General features: G+C 38.0%; 1 protein-coding gene across 1 annotated transcript in view; it reads left to right on the top strand.

Annotated features, from left to right (window-relative positions):
* Positions 1–17,210, top strand: part of LOC124159260 — a 53,666-nt gene that overhangs the window by 20,019 nt on the left and 16,437 nt on the right. The window contains exons 2-8 of the mRNA XM_046534955.1: positions 1,594–3,589; positions 6,657–6,903; positions 8,135–8,372; positions 11,509–11,629; positions 12,685–12,966; positions 14,950–15,162; positions 16,546–16,733. Of these exons, the coding sequence (XP_046390911.1) occupies positions 1,603–3,589; positions 6,657–6,903; positions 8,135–8,372; positions 11,509–11,629; positions 12,685–12,966; positions 14,950–15,162; positions 16,546–16,733 (3,276 nt within the window). The 5' untranslated portion in view covers positions 1,594–1,602. The remainder of the gene's footprint in view (positions 1–1,593; positions 3,590–6,656; positions 6,904–8,134; positions 8,373–11,508; positions 11,630–12,684; positions 12,967–14,949; positions 15,163–16,545; positions 16,734–17,210) is intronic.

Genomic DNA, 17,210 nt, shown 5'->3' with positions numbered 1-17,210 from the left:
CGGCTGCGTCTGCAGTGAAATGTGATCTGGTCTTAATAATTAGTATTTAAGACTCCATAATATATGCGAAAATTATTTTCTTCCACAAAGTAGAGTACTGGCACTCGATAACACAATTTATCTTTTGCGTACGTTTTGCTACGGTTTCATACGAATGGGAAATGGCGTTATAGGAAAACAATTGACACGCGCTCAAACATTCCTCACTACTTTTCCGGGATGTGATCATCTGTTTGAGTGGTATTGTGCGACAATAATTTGAATAAATTCGTCGGAAGTTTGGATCCTTGGATTATCCTCGGTGATGATTCTTCAGTACTAAGCCTTCAATTCTCAATCTACATCGGGATATCAATGACCTGTTGCTTCGAAAGATGAATCGAATCTGCTGGCGAGAAGATATGACTCATCTACTTGCTGTCCTTGTTTTTGTATGATTGTGTAGTTATCTATCTTTGAGTGATAAGTGCTGCATATCTTAACAGGAGAATCCAATTATGCTTCAAAATATTCTGGAAATATGGGAAATGGGAAAGAGAGGGTAACTTAAATATTTTCTATTCAAGTTTTTATTAATTGTCACTTCTTCGAAGTTGAGTCATGGTGGAGAAACTTCTGACTACCAGTTATTCGCAGTCAACTTTGCTTGAAATACTTAAAGGCCAATGCTGTGTTTTATTGTATGCTCATTTATGAATGTGTCAGGTAATGAACTACCTTGCATCATTTAGTACCACTGAAAGGAATGATCCTTGAAGACTGTGCTTTGATATTTATGTGGCACACCCTGGTATTGTGGAGTTGACGAATGCTTTGATGTTTAGGCAACATATCTACGCTACTTCGGGCTAGTGTCATGCATTTGTGACCGGTCTATTTTGCTCCAGAGACTTAAACGGAAGGGAGTTTACCAAACGAATCGTGAAGATGATATTTTACAGGACAGTTTTAGGGGAATAGCGTACTTTTTATGAATTACTAAAGAATTGGAAGGAGACATTACTTTAAGGTAAGTTCTATGATTATTTGAAAGTGCGCTGTTTGAGTCCACTTTTTGTGTTAAACCTACACCTTTTAATGTAGATGCAAGTTATTGCTTTAATCAGATGGAACTCTTCGCATGTGTGGTGTTGTTTGGTGATACATTTTGTATGAATAGGTAATGATATCCCTCCATTAGTTGTCTCCGGGAATCCATTTAAACTTTCCAATAGGTATTGGAAGCTATGTATTTACTGTGATAATTCATTGTGAACTATCTCAGATCATAATGAGTTGGAATGAGTTTTTGATCGATATGATAGAAATTTATCATTTTCTTATTTGTCTAGACAATTTTGTTCTCATTTGCAGAAGTCATTTTCATAATATGCTTGTATAAAATGTGTTTTTGTGTTTGAAGCAATGAGTTCTACTCCATATTACTTACCTCTATCGTTTAAGAAATGTCTAGTTTTGGTTTGGTGTATCATGCATATAGATACAACCCTAAATAGTTGAATATTTTTAAATGTCTAAGGTTTTCCTTGATAAATTATGTTGTTAGTATCTTTTGTTGATTTTTGTTGGGTTAATGTGTTTATTTTTTTTCAGAATTGTGCCATGGATCCCATTGCCCCTGTTCCACTGCCCCGAACAGGGGTTGGTGCTAAAAAAGATGCTTTGTCATCGTCTTTGACTGACCTGTCATCTACTGCCAAACTTCCTCCTACTCCTGCCAAAAGACCTATACCACTGCCACGACTTAAAGGTGTTGCTCGGGGTGAGAGGAACATCTTTTCCACGCTCACCAGGCGCCCATCAAATGCAAGTTCAGTTTCAAACCCAAGCACTGTCGAAGAACCTGTTGCAATGGGTGACACACTCAACGAGATCCAGGACCTGTTCCGTTCCATAACCTTCCCATCTCCACTCAAAGAAGAAGAGCTGAAGTGGTCCATCAAGCCTGTAGAAAGTGAGAAAAGTGTCAATGAGGTAGATGCTATTATAGTCGACAATGGAGGGGATAGGGAAATGACGCCATCACCTGAACCACCTTTTTACCCTCCACCTCCACTCCCCGATGAGTCTGTCTATGATGAAGTCCAATCCCTGCCTGGATCAACGTCTGGCCCATGGTTTAGTGTTGTCCCTCGTCCACACTCAGAAAGGAACTATGGCAAGAGGTCCCAAGGTGGAGAAGAGGAATCACCTGAAGAAACATATGCAGGATCTAACCAGTCTGCGTCTTACTACCCTTGCTCCTTCTCATCGTGGACAGATTCCCCCACTGATACTGAAGAGGGTATTTATGAAGATGTTGCCATTGGGTCTCCGTCTTCTGGTGGGGGAGGAAGCAGCCACACAGGTGATTACTCCTCAGGTTCGGAAGGACTCTGTCTTACCCCGAAGAAACTGTCTGTTCTAAGCTGTGATTCATGGAGTTTTTACGATGCCGTCGAGCGTGTATCGGAACCAGAGAAAAGTGTGGGAGAAGAAGGGAACTCGAGTGAAAGGGCTGGGCGAGTTAAGCTCTTGAGTGCATCAGAACATCTCCCTGAGGAGTATGAGAATGTTGTCATAGTAACCCCTCGGTCGACCGTCACCAGTGACTGCAGTGACCCGTTCATTTTCAATCCTGAATCATCCCCTAGGGTTTCGTCCAAAACTCCCGAGCCTCCAGCTCCTTTGACCCCTGTTCGCCCTCCATTTCCAGATCGTATGCCCCTACTCATCCCATCCCCATCTCCTGTTCCCACCTCACCAACTTGGCCCAGTGAGAAATCTCAGTCCCCAGCTTGCCCTGGACAAGTGACCAAAGTGGACATCCCTGTTCCTGTCAGAGCCAAACTCGATATTAGAACTTCCCCATCCAGGCGTGTTACCCCTTCCCTCATCCTAGAATTTGATCCTTTGTTTAGTGAATCTGGCTGTGGCCAGCAGTCACATTCCTCCCCTCAGTTGGCTAACATTTTCGACAGTTCCAAAGAGGAAGAATCGCCTTATGGCAGGATACGGAAGCGAGATGCTTCAAAGAGGGCAAGTGTCGACAGAAACTGTAGTATAGGTGCCATTGCTGAAGAAAGTGGGATTGGGGACGATGGCGTCGGTGCGTGTGGTGAAAAATCAGTGTCAGTCCCTGACATTTCTTGCTCCTTCAACGAGCCCTCATTCTTGCGTAAACCTGCCAGAAGAATACGCAAGAACCATGCTCAGGTGCATGCCATGGGTGCAGATCAGAGTGGTGCTGAAGGTTTGGGGGAGAGGGGTGATGTCCAACCTGGTGCGGGTGTGACGCTTTCCATGCCTGCACCTCCTCCTCCACCCATTAGGAAAGACTCCATAGCCAGTTCGGCAAGTGCTGATGTGGGTAGCACTGCAGGGATGGAGCTGAGGGATTCGGAGCCGTCTTCACCCTTCCGATTCCGTCGTGCAGGTCTGCCGCAGTGGAGTAGTATGAAGAAGGCCATGAAATTCTTGAATGGGGTGGCTGGCGAGAGAACTTCTGTTGGACAGATAATAGTACCACCTGCAGACCAATCAGCTGATGCCAAGCTGAGCATCTTCTATAACCAGCCTGTGTCAAGCCCTGAAGAGACTTCTCCAATAGGTGAGTATTTTCTTTTACCTTAGTTTTAGTCCTTTGATATTAATCGAAATTTTCATAGCTGCATTGAAAAGGATTGTGTATCTCCTTGATTAATGAAGCAATTTGAAGTTAAATCTGTCATGGCATTTTAATGGGATATTTTCCCTACCTAACATTGAGTATTATACAGTCATTAGCCTGGGGGAAACTTGGAAAAAAAAATGACTAGAACAATCATCTCCCTTGCATCCTTTATCAAGTTCATTTTAATCTAGGTATTTCCATTTTAACACTTTAGTGTCAATGCTTTGACTATCCCTTAGTCTTTTTTGACTGATTGTAACGATTGTGATTGGTGAAAAAGAAAATCTTTAAGTATAAATGAACAATAAAACTTTCGTTACCTTTTTATGATTCCTTCTTCCTCTGATTATATTGGATGGGAGTGTATGGGAAGGATATTGCTAGGATTAATATGATAGGTGTCATTTTACTAATTGAAATCACAGTGTGTGATCCCCACTGCCAATGGTTAATATGCCGAGCTCTAATGGAAGAAGGGATATCAGTATTACACATTAAATAAGCTTATGCCTATGATTGAGGGTTTCATTGAGGATTGGCATCATTGAATGTGCTAATTATGGATCACACATGTTTTGAATATTTTTGCTCGTGAATGGTGCCTGTGAATTATGTATTAAAACTGTATTATGTACCTGATTATGCAGCCCTCCCTCAAACCTGGGATTTGTTTAAGAATTTGTATTTATTTATTTCTATTCCTCCTGCTATGTCCATTTGAAAGCATTTCATCTGCACCAAATTTTAATTTATTTCATCATTATCAGTCAAAAATCCTAAGATTGGTTTGACGCAGCTCTCCATTTCTCTCTCTTATCCGCTAACCTCTTTATAACGTTCCATGTACCTATCCTCATAACTTTATCACAATTGACCAACGTACCTACTTGGGTAGTCCCCGCCTGGAGATCCAAATGTGGGAATAGTTTACCTTGGGAAATTTTTACCTGAGAGAATTCCATCATGTCAAATAATTTAAAGTTGGAGTAGCTTTGACTTCTCGGGATAATAATGTGATGGTTTCCTCTTGCCTTCTACATCATAGCACTGCAGCTGTTAAAGTAAATGTTACAATGCCTGAAGTGAAATGGGTGTCGCTATACTGACCACCGTGGTCTCCACCTTCACTCATATGAAGAAGAGCTGCTGCCCTCTCCCCCGGGTGATGTGAGGCATTATTATTGGCGGCCTCCATCGCCAAGTCACGGTATCTTCATTTACGTTTAATGTCTCATTTAGATGGCCTCTCTTACCCAGGGATAGGCCCATACCACTTTTTGTCCACGCCACTGCCATGCTACTTTTTGTCCATGCCGCCACTTTTTGTCCACGACTGCTTATTCGACAAGTAAACTCGCTTATATCGCAGCTAACCTTTACATCTAGAGGTTGACCCACCATCCACAACCCGGTAGATGCACTCGGTGACTTAAAGCTCAGTCCTGAGTTTAATTTATTTATCCATCAGAAATATAGCTTAACCATGGAATATTTCCAGCTGGCATAGGGCCGTCCTCTTGTGCTCTTGCTGCCAGCCACCTCGCTATGGGTCCATGATGCGAGTGGGCCGCTTAGCAGAAAATGGTCAGAGAGCTCAGAAATTCAGAAGCTAATATCTTTGCTGAATAGGCTTCTTGGCTTGGAAAATTTCATATTTGTGACTTTATTAGCAAACACTAACATCCTACCAGTTTTGATCAAAATCTCTGGTGTACAGCTTAGTAGTGTCCCTTGTTGGTATTTCCTTCCTCCTCAATTATTTGGCTTCTATTCTTTTTTACTTCCTTTTGTGATGCCTTTATTCCGTACAAATTCATACTCCAGATCAGAGGGCAACATTCGGTGGATGGGGAAGGGTTTTCCTTCCCCCATCTACTGATAAACGATATTGAGGAGGGGACTGCTCCTGCTCCACTGAAAATCAGAGGGTGTGAATCACTTTTTAATGGACACTGCCCAATTCGCAAAATTATTTGTGCCTTTGCCCCTATTGTCTCTGCTATGTTTTTTAATGCTGTGCAAAATTTTAAATGGAGAAGATATAACTCCCCTTTCCCTCCACCCCCTTATTTAGAACAAAGGGCAGAACAGGAGGGTGGGGAGAAGGGAAACATTGCCCCTCTCCACAGGATTTTTCAAGGAGTCAGCGTGGCCCATGAATCAGGATTGTTGCATCCTTACTCCAGGTGTAACCTTTTCTGTGTTTGGATCCGAATCTTAACCTGATACAACAAAAAAAAAGCCTAGGTCAATGGTACATCTATTAATTGATGAAGTTTAGGCCTTGGTAGATTAACAATTGTCAGAAAGTTTCCTTTGTTTTGTAGGGTATTAATAATCCTTATTTGAGCCAAGCACTACCTATTAGCGGGGTACTCTGCTATCTGCTATCAGCCTGCATCGTAGCGGCGCTCATAGCCTCGCACCAAGATGACCTCACATGGCGGTAGCCGGAACTACAATGATGTCGCATGGGCATTTCTCAGCAATCATACTTAGCCGTCCGGTTTTCGCGTGCTTGAAAATTTTTACTTTTCATTTAATCGCGAAAGATAGATATCTTAATTTAAAAATCTAAAAGCGTGAAATACATACTCCAGGAGCAATAATCTTTCAATGTAGGCAATAAAAAATAAATAGGAAACCACCCTATTGCTCCTCTTATATCAAATACTAAAAAAATGCTTCCTAAATATGTAGTACTATTGGACTATACAAGAGACCCACCTCTAATATAAGTGGTTATTAGCAAAAATGAATCATCAATTGGAATGATGAAAAAGCTGAAGTTGAGCTACTAATGACTGAAGTGAATATGTCCTGTCTAAAAGACTGAAGTGGATAGGACTGTCACCAATGGGGATGGAAATGGCTGTTGATCCACTGAGGGCTAGACTGAAGTGTCTAACTTAAATTGGCTTCGGAATCTCCAGTCCTAGGACATAATTTCATTAATTAATAGATGGACTACTGATGTATGCTTTCTTTTGTTTCTCCTGAGTAGATATGAGCCGGTGTGATTTTGCAGTGGACCACACATTGCAGCATTCTGGGTTGCTCTATCAGCTGAGCCAAGGGACAGTGGGAGTGGTGACCGGGACTTCGTGGGGTAGTGCCCAAGTGCGGTGGTTCAATCTGTGCCGTGGGAAGTTGACGTGGTGGAGGGAGCGGGGTGGTGCTGGGCCATCCTCATGTTTACCTCTCGAGCAGCTCGCATCCATACGCATTGCACAAGATCGGCCCAATCCAAGGTAAGAAGAGTGCTCCTTCGGATAAATTTTGAATTTGCACTCCTTCGTGCTTACACTCAAACTAATACATTATTGTTAACATTGTATTGAGGAAGATTTTACTTAATCCTTACCCTGAGGCAGTAATTTTTCTTCTTTTATTATTTTAGATAGTACAGATTTTGTAACAAGTTCTGGAAAAAGAACTTGTGCATGTTCCATTGATTTTATTTATCTAACCTCAGTTTCAATATTCATAATACATGTTTCATTATCAAGGTGATGATGTAGTTTCTGCTTAAGCTTAGGTTAGATGGAAAAATCAATGGAACGTGCATATGTAAGTTCCTTTTTGTCACCATGTTTTTTTCTGTCACAGTTCAACAAAATATGTGTCTCTGTTATGTATAGTGATGTTAGCATAGTGAAGGGGAGTTACATATCCTATAATAAGTTTTTCATTGTGCCACTCCAATACTTTTTTGCTAATTTACACGCATGAGAATGTACAGAGTAGAAAACTGTATCCTCTTGCGCTGAAGAAACCTTAAACGACCTCAATTATTGTCATTGTGTTGTATTTCTGGACTCATACAGGATATGTAATACTTAGAAATCCAGTAGATTTACATTTTTCATCATTTTAATAGTTTATTCAGTTTTTCATCATCAAAATTTTTGTCAATTATTGTTCACTGTATTTGATTTCATACTATTTCTCATTGCCTTTACTTCTTTTTGTGTTAATTGTAAAACATTCTGCAATGTTAGTAGTTATTGATATTTGTTGCTGGATTAGTTAGGCTTTGTAGTGTAAAATTATTGATTTGAGTCAGCGTATTCAACCATTGATTTTTGTTTTGAAATAAATTATTAACAGTTGTGACCTACTCTTTTTCTGTTTTATTCTCCTTTTCCAATTTTTTTTGTAATCACTTATGATAATTAATTTCAAAATTAGATGTGATTAATCATTATTTTTTTCTTTTCTTTTTGTTGTACCCTCATCTCACCCTGCTTACTACTATTCTCATGTTTTACTAATGTACACCTGCCTCCATTGTTTATAAATCATATTCGTCTTTCCCCCATGTTTCTGTATTGTTCATTTTACCTTTGGCTTCTTTCCTGTGCTTTGATACTTGGCTTGAACTGTTAAAATTCTCCTATCCTGGATATGTTTTGCCTGCTCTTTGTTTCTTGTTTCATTCTACTCTGCACTTGTTGCATGGATTCTTCTTGGAACTAAAAGTTCCGAGGGCGAGGTCCTATCCTGTTTTGAGCTTGGTGTGATCGGGGGGAAGTCCAATTGGATGGGTCGCTCTGCTGGTGGAGGTTCCTTGCCTTCCCATTCCCTATTACTAGGTTCCATCTCCTCGACAGAACGTCGCCAGTGGATGCAGAAACTTCTCGAGAGTGTCGTACCTCCGTCATGCTTTCCAAATTTTGCCGTGCTGGACTTCTCGAGAGCAGGAAGCGCCTACATAAAGGTTGTTTTCCCATGAAGCATGTTGTGAAAAAGTGGGGTTTGATATGATTATGATGGGAGTGGAAATTGGTGAATGGTCAATATATTCACTATCATTATTGAGTTTGCAATGATATTAAAACAAATATGCCTTCACATAATTGGTTGGTAAGACAAATCTCATGCTCTTATAACTTTTGCTGCTGTGAACGTATGTGTTATGATCGCACGGTTGGCTGCTGTGAACGTACCTTTTCGATCTTCTTGTAGTGCACCTTGGACAAACTTTCTTTTTCTTATACCCTCATTCCTTCTGATATGGATTGTGTTACCCCCAGACCAATAGTGAGTCATACTTTTCCCCCTTACTTTTTTTTTAGATAAGTATCTCTTTTTCTAGGAAGTAATATAGTCTATTGTTTCACTTACTATGCCCTTCACTTTTCTGCCACATGTGATAAGTAGCTTTCAGGAGAGTGAGCCACATGGAAAGGGTTAAACTTTTATAAATATGTCCATGCCTTATACCTGCACCTGCTCTGGTAATTTTTTTCCTTAGATCTTTCCTTGTTTTGACATTGCATACATGCACGGGTATAACCTTTCCTCTGGATGCTAAATGCGAGCCACTAAGACTTTAATGATTGCATTTTTTTAGTGCCGATAAATATAAATTATTTAATAACTCTTCAATAGATATGATATTGAGTAGTATGTTTCTCAAATAATTGTTGTTGTGCTGAAGGGATGAATTTAATCAACGAATCATATGGGGAAAGCCATCTTTTGGCTGTGCATCATGGGAAGTATTATTGATTACTATGTTTTGTTGTACAAGGAATTTAATTTGGTGATAATCATTAGCTCAAGGTGCAAAATTTAGAGAATCTTGATTGGTATCAAAGTATCCTAATTGACCTGGTTGGTAGAAGTTTAATTCCCAGTAGTGGTAAATATCTCTTTTCAGCAGTTCTTTTGCATTCATTTGCAAGTTCACTCTATTGTTTCTGTAGCATATTTTTGGGCTCCTCTTTGTAGCCTTCTAATTTGAATTTTTTTTACATAGCTGGGTGCATATCATTTATGTCTCTTCGGTGTTCGTGGATATGCATGATACCTTCGTATTTTGATTAAATATGTGTGAAATCTTTAATTAATATCAATAATGATTACCTTTCTCTTGTGACATTCTCAATAAAAAAATGCTTCGAAAGAAGTGATTTGCTACAGGGCCAATATTTGTGCCTAGAATGTATCAGTGAATCCTTCTCATCATGTTGTTTTTTTATTAACCAATTTCATATTTAAATTATATGAATCTGGTAGCAATATTCAAAAAGGTATTTAGATATATTGTTTTTCTCAATGAATTTATGTGCTCATAAATTGAAATAAAATTTGGAAGTGCCTAATAATTCACAAAATATACTGAGCTAAATATAGGTACAGTGAAACCTCGCTAAAGCGAGTACGGGCTATAGCGACACCCCCGCTATTACGAGAGATAGCCGATGTACCGTCAATTGACCCTATAATAAGCGTGTTAAAAAATTCGTTTTTACGAGACCCTTTCGGCGTTGGCTCTCGCCATAGCGAGGGTTTCACCGCCGGAAGACTTTCATCAAGACTCCTTAACCTCTGTAACTGCTAGCGATCTGTTAGAAATGAAGTTAATGGAGTGCTCAGTCTCAAATTTATGTGGTAAACTCTCGTTCGATAAATATATTAATTGACGAAACAATGCTTTTAATGATTTTTATTCAGTGCGGCGCTTATAAATTGTTTGAATAGTTAGTCGTTATTTGAGTAAGGAAATTTAGTGATGCAAAAAAACATCGCCTTTCGTCTGGATTTATGCTTACGTTTATCGGATAGATGTTTATCTGTCGCCGCACCACTCCTGTTCCTGTACATCTGTTCGCAACAGGTATATTGGCTATTATTTGCTCCACCTCCGGTAAAGCGACAATTCGCTATAGCGAGTGTTTTTAGTGCACCGTGGGGTGTCGTTATATCGAGGTTGCACTGTAGTATTTTTTGGATGTTTCTTAAGTATTCGACAGTTTGTATTTGCTAAGGATTTTTTTAATTTGAAATGCCTAATAAAGAGCTTACGGGACATTATGCCCGACAATGAGTTTGAAATGCACAATTATCATAAAGTGACAGGAATATTCCAGAAATATGTAAATAAACAACCCATTGCCCATTTTCCCTTTCTCTTTATTTATGTCCTATTAAGCCACCATTTACAAAAAGCATGCCAGTATTATAAGTGTAATAGAAATGCAAAATATATTTAACTAAAGTAACTTTAGGAAGAACAAAAACAAAATAAATTACAAAATGATAGTCCTTTTTACTATGTGCCAGGGGCATGATGTGCAAGGATTTCTTTTTAGTTTTCTTTCGGTGCGTATAGAAAATGTGAAAATTTTAATGTATGATTGGCCTTTGATTCTAATATTATTATCAAATTATAGTTCTAATAGTTTGTCTGGGGATATGTCTGCTCTTGATTTATTCTGTACTACCTTAAGTATTTTGTAAGTCTTTGCTTAGTGCTTACTATGAAAGAAATTCAATTTATTTCTCTCTTTAACTTAAATTGGGGAACTGAATTGCAGGCTCTAGTTGATGGTAATTGCGGTAATTAATACATATTATCATATTGATTGATTGTAGTTATTTTTCATTTTTGGATCATGTATTGGTAAATATGTACTAGTTCTTATAATATTGGCTCTAATTCTAAAATTGTAGGAACTTTACTTAAGATGTACCTAAAAAAGATTTAACCTTTGATAAACTTTTAACCAGTACCCTTTTTAACTAGATATTGTCTTGAAACCAATCACATCTAATGGATAAATAAATTACATACTCTCTGTGTATGTAGTTGAAATTGACCGAAACATCACCATCTCAAGTTTGTGGAATCGCAAAAAAATTGTATTGCTTTTAATGTATTTATTGTTAACATTTCTCTAGTGAACATCTACGTCTCTTTCGTTTCTTTATTTTTCTATGTGTAAGCTCATTTATAAACTGAAACAATTAATGAAAGTTTCACATTTTAATTTCATAGTTTCTTCTTAGTTAATGGCAGTTTTGTTGTGTTTTCTGATGTATGTAATCACTATTCATTGCATTCACAGGAAGGGATAAGTGGCAACTGGTGTAAAGGATGGATGCTTCTCTATCAACGGGTATTTTTCTACTGTCTTAGCGGCTCATCATCGGCGAAGGAATCAAATCTCCAGTACGCACGGTCCATAAGTAAGTATGTGCCACACTCATTTCATTTTATCTTTGCGGGTGAGAGCTGATGTGGCTAAAACAAATGGAGGTGAGGGGAGGGAAAGTTCTCGATGCGTGACTTTCCATTTGCCAATCAGCAGACAGTAGGTGTGGCCTAGCACTTAGGAAATTCGGTCGCTCTCAACCTCCGTCATGTTAAAATTGTGAATCTGCTCGTGGAGCTATATTGCCAAACCTCATGCATTCTCCTTGTATGTCTTTAATGTGCCTTTCACCAGCAGTGCCACATTCGGCGTGGTAGGTGACAATGTCATGGGCTTCTGTGTTTATCCTCATTTCCTTCCAAATGAGTTGGTATATTGTCTCGGCAGTGGGCTTAAAGCACCTGTGGCCACCCATCACTCACATGTTTTCAGTGACAAACCTGTGCACATTTGGCAACACTAATTTTGCTCCTCTTTCTGTCATTACTTCCCCTCTCCATCATTGAAGCCCTCTGAGTGTATGGGCTCTCTCAGAAGTTCACCTGCAAACATTAAGTAAACTAAAGAGTAACGTCTATTCTATTCGCCAAAACTCAATTTTTCTTGAATTTTTTACACTTCTCCATTACTTTTATTTCCTGGTAAAGTATAACTACTTTTCAAGTATCTTAAAAATAGAATTTTACATATTTGAACCATTAGATGCATTCTTTCTGAAAAGTATGAATAATTACCATTTTAATTTTTATGCATGAAAAACAAGGACCAAATACATCAAAGTTATATTCTGTCAACTCTTGATTATGCAGCTGCTGATATTACCTTGTGGCTATTTGTTTTCCTGACTATTTTCTCCTCCTTTCACTTTGAATTTGGAAGAATATCCTCCTTCAGGCTACTTCCCCCATTTTAAACTTGTACAAGAAATGCTGAATGGAGAAGGTTTTTTGTTCGTGAAGTCTTACCTATCCCTTCCACATGCTCAATGCTATTAATGCATCACATAATGTGTAAAATAATCAAATTTATAAGTTATGTTATTCATTTTCTAATGAAACTTTTTTTGTGGCTTAATTTATTTATTTTCAGAGGTGAACAAGGAAGATGATGGGTGTGGTCCGAGTATCCTCTTAGACCTTCAGGGAGGTCATTCGATATATCTGCGACCTATGGCAACAGAGGGAAATACGTTCTGGCCCAATGCTGGCAGCAGTAATAAGTTCCTCGCCTCAAAAAGTGCCATCAATGGCTGGAAGACTGCTCTCAAGACTGCAGCTTTGGAATCAGGCCCAGGAATTGCAGAGCAGCAATTGACGCTTGAAAAAATCCCAGTTATTGTGGACAAGTGCTTAAATTTCGTGTACACGCATGGTGAGCAATATATTTTGATAGTTTTGAATTTTTATACTCATTTTCTCAATCTAAGGATAGAATAATTGAGTGCTGCTTATTGGCTTAAGTGAAAATGTCTGAAGAAGGGAGACTCTTTGCATTCAAATGAAGCTGGAAAAATATACTTAAGAATCTGCTTTTTCTGCTAACTTGGCTATCATCTATCTATCATCTGCTAGCTTGGCTTGGGAGGAAAATACTTAAGGTAGGGCTAGGCTAAGGGCTAGGCTAGGGGCTAGGCTAAGGGCTAGGCTAAGAACTTTTAATTGAAAACCACTTTTGGAGGTATATTTTTCCAACTTGATTAAGCTCTTGGCCAACCCATATTTTTCAGAATTCATTTTAGTTATGTTCCCCTTATCTCAAAATGACTGAAATGAAGTTTTTCTTCACTTGCTAAAATTTAGTCACTTTTAATTACAGGAATCAATGCTTCTTGCACAATTCATGCAATACTTCAACTGTGCATTCAGATTTTTCTATGGCCATACATTTTCTTCTATTCATGGTGGTTGAACTTATAAATGAAATAGATTTTGCTGTTTCCACTAAAAGTAATTACTTGCACTTCACTACACATTTTTATGCTGTCACATCATATTAAAATCTTAGCTTTTCTATGAATATCTCTCATTTATGATGGAACAATCACACCGCATCTCTCCTGAAACAACTGGTTCAACTAAGCTTTACACTGGATTTACTGAGTTCATATTTCATTATGTTCCTGGTTGTCACTAATTTGAGGTACTTATCATGCCTATTTTCTTATTCTCGCTGCATTTTGAAAATGCATTCTACCTTAACAGTATTTTGATCACTTGTTCCTCGCATCCAGCTGCTCATTGTTGCAAAACTATGAAAAATACTCATCTTGAAAGATTTATTTTTTGGATCGGCTGATCAATGATAGCCTTTTGCTAATGTTCATTTAAAAATTACTACCTTTTTCACAACTATTATTGATAGCATGCAAATATTATAGATTCAATAATATAAATTTGTTACATTAGTTATGGTGGAAGCAGTAAAGGAATGGGTCAGGTGAAAAGTAAAGATAGGAGTTGCTCTCATTCTAATTAAATAATTTTAAAATGTTCTGTTAAAGAAGAAAAATTCCAATTAAATCTGTAAAATAACAGGCATTCAGAGAATGTAATCAGAAATTTTAGACAGAATTGGTGAAAATAAGTGTCACAAAGAATGGAGCAGGTAACAGAAGAGCAACTGTATACAGTGCTATACTATTTCATCACTTTAAGTTTCCTGTCATGAAATTATTTTATGTGGGTGTAGACTCACTTGCAAGTGTAAACTTAGCCATGGCTCCCATCCAGAAATCTACATTTTTGAGAGAAGAAAATTTTCTTTATTACAAAATATCTCATGAAACAAGCTTACTATGTAGCTGGTCGGCATTCATAATTGTCGTTGGCAATACAGTCCGTGCAGGTCTCTTGCTTCTGAAACAAACTGCCTCAATTCATCTCCATCTTCCACAACTTGTTTTCATCTCCCTACATCTCCGATAAGATTATTGAAATGTATTTGTTCTTTAAATGAAATGGGAGTAGATTATTCGGTGATACCTCTGCTATATGTATGCCTTTTGTTGTTATAAGTGCACTTTAAATTGGCAGTATTGCTGTATGTGTATCTCTTTATTAAAATAAAATAAAATAAAATGAATAAATAATTGAAAAACTGTATTTTAAAGGCAAATACTCGTTAATTCCTAATTGTTTATTTGTACAATCATGGGCTTGGCATAAAATATCCTCATCAGGTACAAAACTCTGCAGTATAGAATTACCAAGTCTTTGATTTTCATTCACAATCATGAGCATATTCCTTAAAGTCTTGCACGAGACAAAAACGTTTAAAACTTGAAAATGTTACTGATATAGCCATAAATTTACCATTAAATGCGATAAACTGATGTTGTTTCTCTTTCACTTTTAGGGGGGATGTCTGAAGGCATATATCGACGGAGTGGATCCAATTCCACTGTCACACGACTCTTAACTGAATTCCAACGAAATGCTTGGGAAGTACAGTTGACTAGACGTGATTACACAGAGTACGATGTTGCTGCTGTTCTCAAGCGATTTTTCAGAGATCTCCCAGAGCCTCTTTTGACCCCCACATTACATGATGACTTCTGCAAAATTGCTGGTAAGAAGTTTTATGGTCATTTTTATTTTCTTCTCATGGTGTGGCTTCTTAAGAAATTGAAACTTCATAAACTTACACTACACTAATAAAATAATAGTAAAAAATAAAATGGCTGTTGAACAATTCAATTTTATGTAGATTTTGCCTACCTTGAGTGCAGAATATAGTGTGACATAGTGATATGCTATGTGCAAAATTGGTTTGCTTGCCCTATGGAAATGTTTTTAGTGAATGAACTACAGGCAGTAGATAGTCTTATTACTGCTACTCATGAGGGTATACAATTCTGCTTGGATTGAAGTTAAATGCCTTGTAACTCTTCAAGGATGCTGACTTACAAAAAATATTGGGGGGCCAAGCTGGGGATCTTGCCCCAGGAAATTTTATAAGTAGTGAGTTTTAAGTTTTTAAGCATTTTAGAAGATGTCAGTCATATGATCAACATTAGAACCCTGATAACTAGAATCTCGATATCTGGACACTCCGGGGAAAATCGACAAGCCTGACACATTTTTTCCGCACCCCCATAACGAATTATTGAGGGGGCTTAGGCCCCCTCAGGCCCCATGGAGTCAGCACCACAGTAACTCTTGATGGAACACAGTATGGAAAAGACTGATGTTTCCTCATGGGTCTTGATTTGTTTAAATGTTGGTCTGTGGCTTTTTTCTTTCGCCCCTTCCATCTTTGTTTCCTTTTTTATTAAAGAAGAGAAAAGAGAAATGAAGATGTGTACAATCAAAGTATCCAGCTCATAGCATACATGTAAATACCATCGGGTCAAGACATCTATTACGCAAGTTTTGTTGTGAATTTGTGACTGATATTGTAATGAGTGAATTGTTTTATATGTGTTTATGGTTTTACTTTCTCTTGCATTGCTATTTTTCGTAACATTAAAAGACCCTATTCGATTGTTTGATGGAGACTTAAAGTTAGTACCATATTTACTTGTGTATGCAGTGCCCTTGTGTATCTCGCTCACCCCCATTTTTGGGCCAGCTCGTGAGGGAAAAAAAACTTCCTGATGGTTCTTGGGTGCGGTCTAATATAGGACCTCGTAATTCCTTGCTAAATCGATAAATTTACGTTTCCATGATTAATACGGTTAAATAATGTTGGAAATGTAATTCCTGCGAAGGTGTCCTAGTTTCAATGCTTAACTCTGGAGAAATAAACGTTAAGAATTTGAGGAAAAATGGAATGCGGCTTACATTTAAAGTTGGAGGATTCGTGTAAGCTGCGCAACCCCATTTTTTCACCGGCATTTCCAGAAAAAAAATGCGCGGCTTCTAGGGGTAAATACGGTAGTTATTGTAATATGATTGCTTTCTTTGAAATTTCAATGTTTTAATTATTCTCCTGGTATTGTTTTCTTTTCAGAGTCGGAGGACAAAGAGGAAAAAGTGAAATTGTATCGCATTCTTCTGGAGAAACTGCCGCTTGTCAATCATCTCACACTTCGTCGTCTCCTGTCTCACTTGAACTATGTTCACTCGCAGCAAGAGCGGAATTTGATGCCAGTGGAGAATTTGGCTGCTATTTGGGGCCCTACTCTAATGCATGTAGAGGTGAGGTTAAAGCTATTATTACTGATTGATGCAAATTACCATATCATTTGTTACTATTTTTTTGACTTTTTTTAGCATCTGATCAGGATTTTCTTTCATCCAATTAAATCCATTATTATGAAATTAGTGAAATATCTGCTAGAAGTCTTCAAATCCCAGTGTTAAATTATTTTTATCACATGTCCACAGTTTTTAATGACCACACTGTATTTCAGCTTTTGGTTACCCTCCATTTAGTGTGTCTATTTTTACCATCCTTCTGTTTGAATTTGTCTAGCACTTTATAACAACTCGGCAAGTGGATGTGTAGATATAGTGTGGCTGTGAAAAATTAGGGTAAAGTGCTGCAGATGTGTCGGATGTACATATATGAAAACCCTCCTGTTCATTTGTTATTTTATTCATGGTGAAATTTTACTACTAGTAGCTTATGAAATATTTAACAAAAGAAAATGTAGAAGAAATCATGGAGAAATG

This window comes from Ischnura elegans, chromosome 5, assembly GCF_921293095.1.
Source record: "Ischnura elegans chromosome 5, ioIscEleg1.1, whole genome shotgun sequence".
Taxonomy (NCBI): Eukaryota; Metazoa; Arthropoda; class Insecta; order Odonata; family Coenagrionidae; genus Ischnura; species Ischnura elegans.
This window is presented reverse-complemented; position numbering and strand designations above follow the sequence as displayed.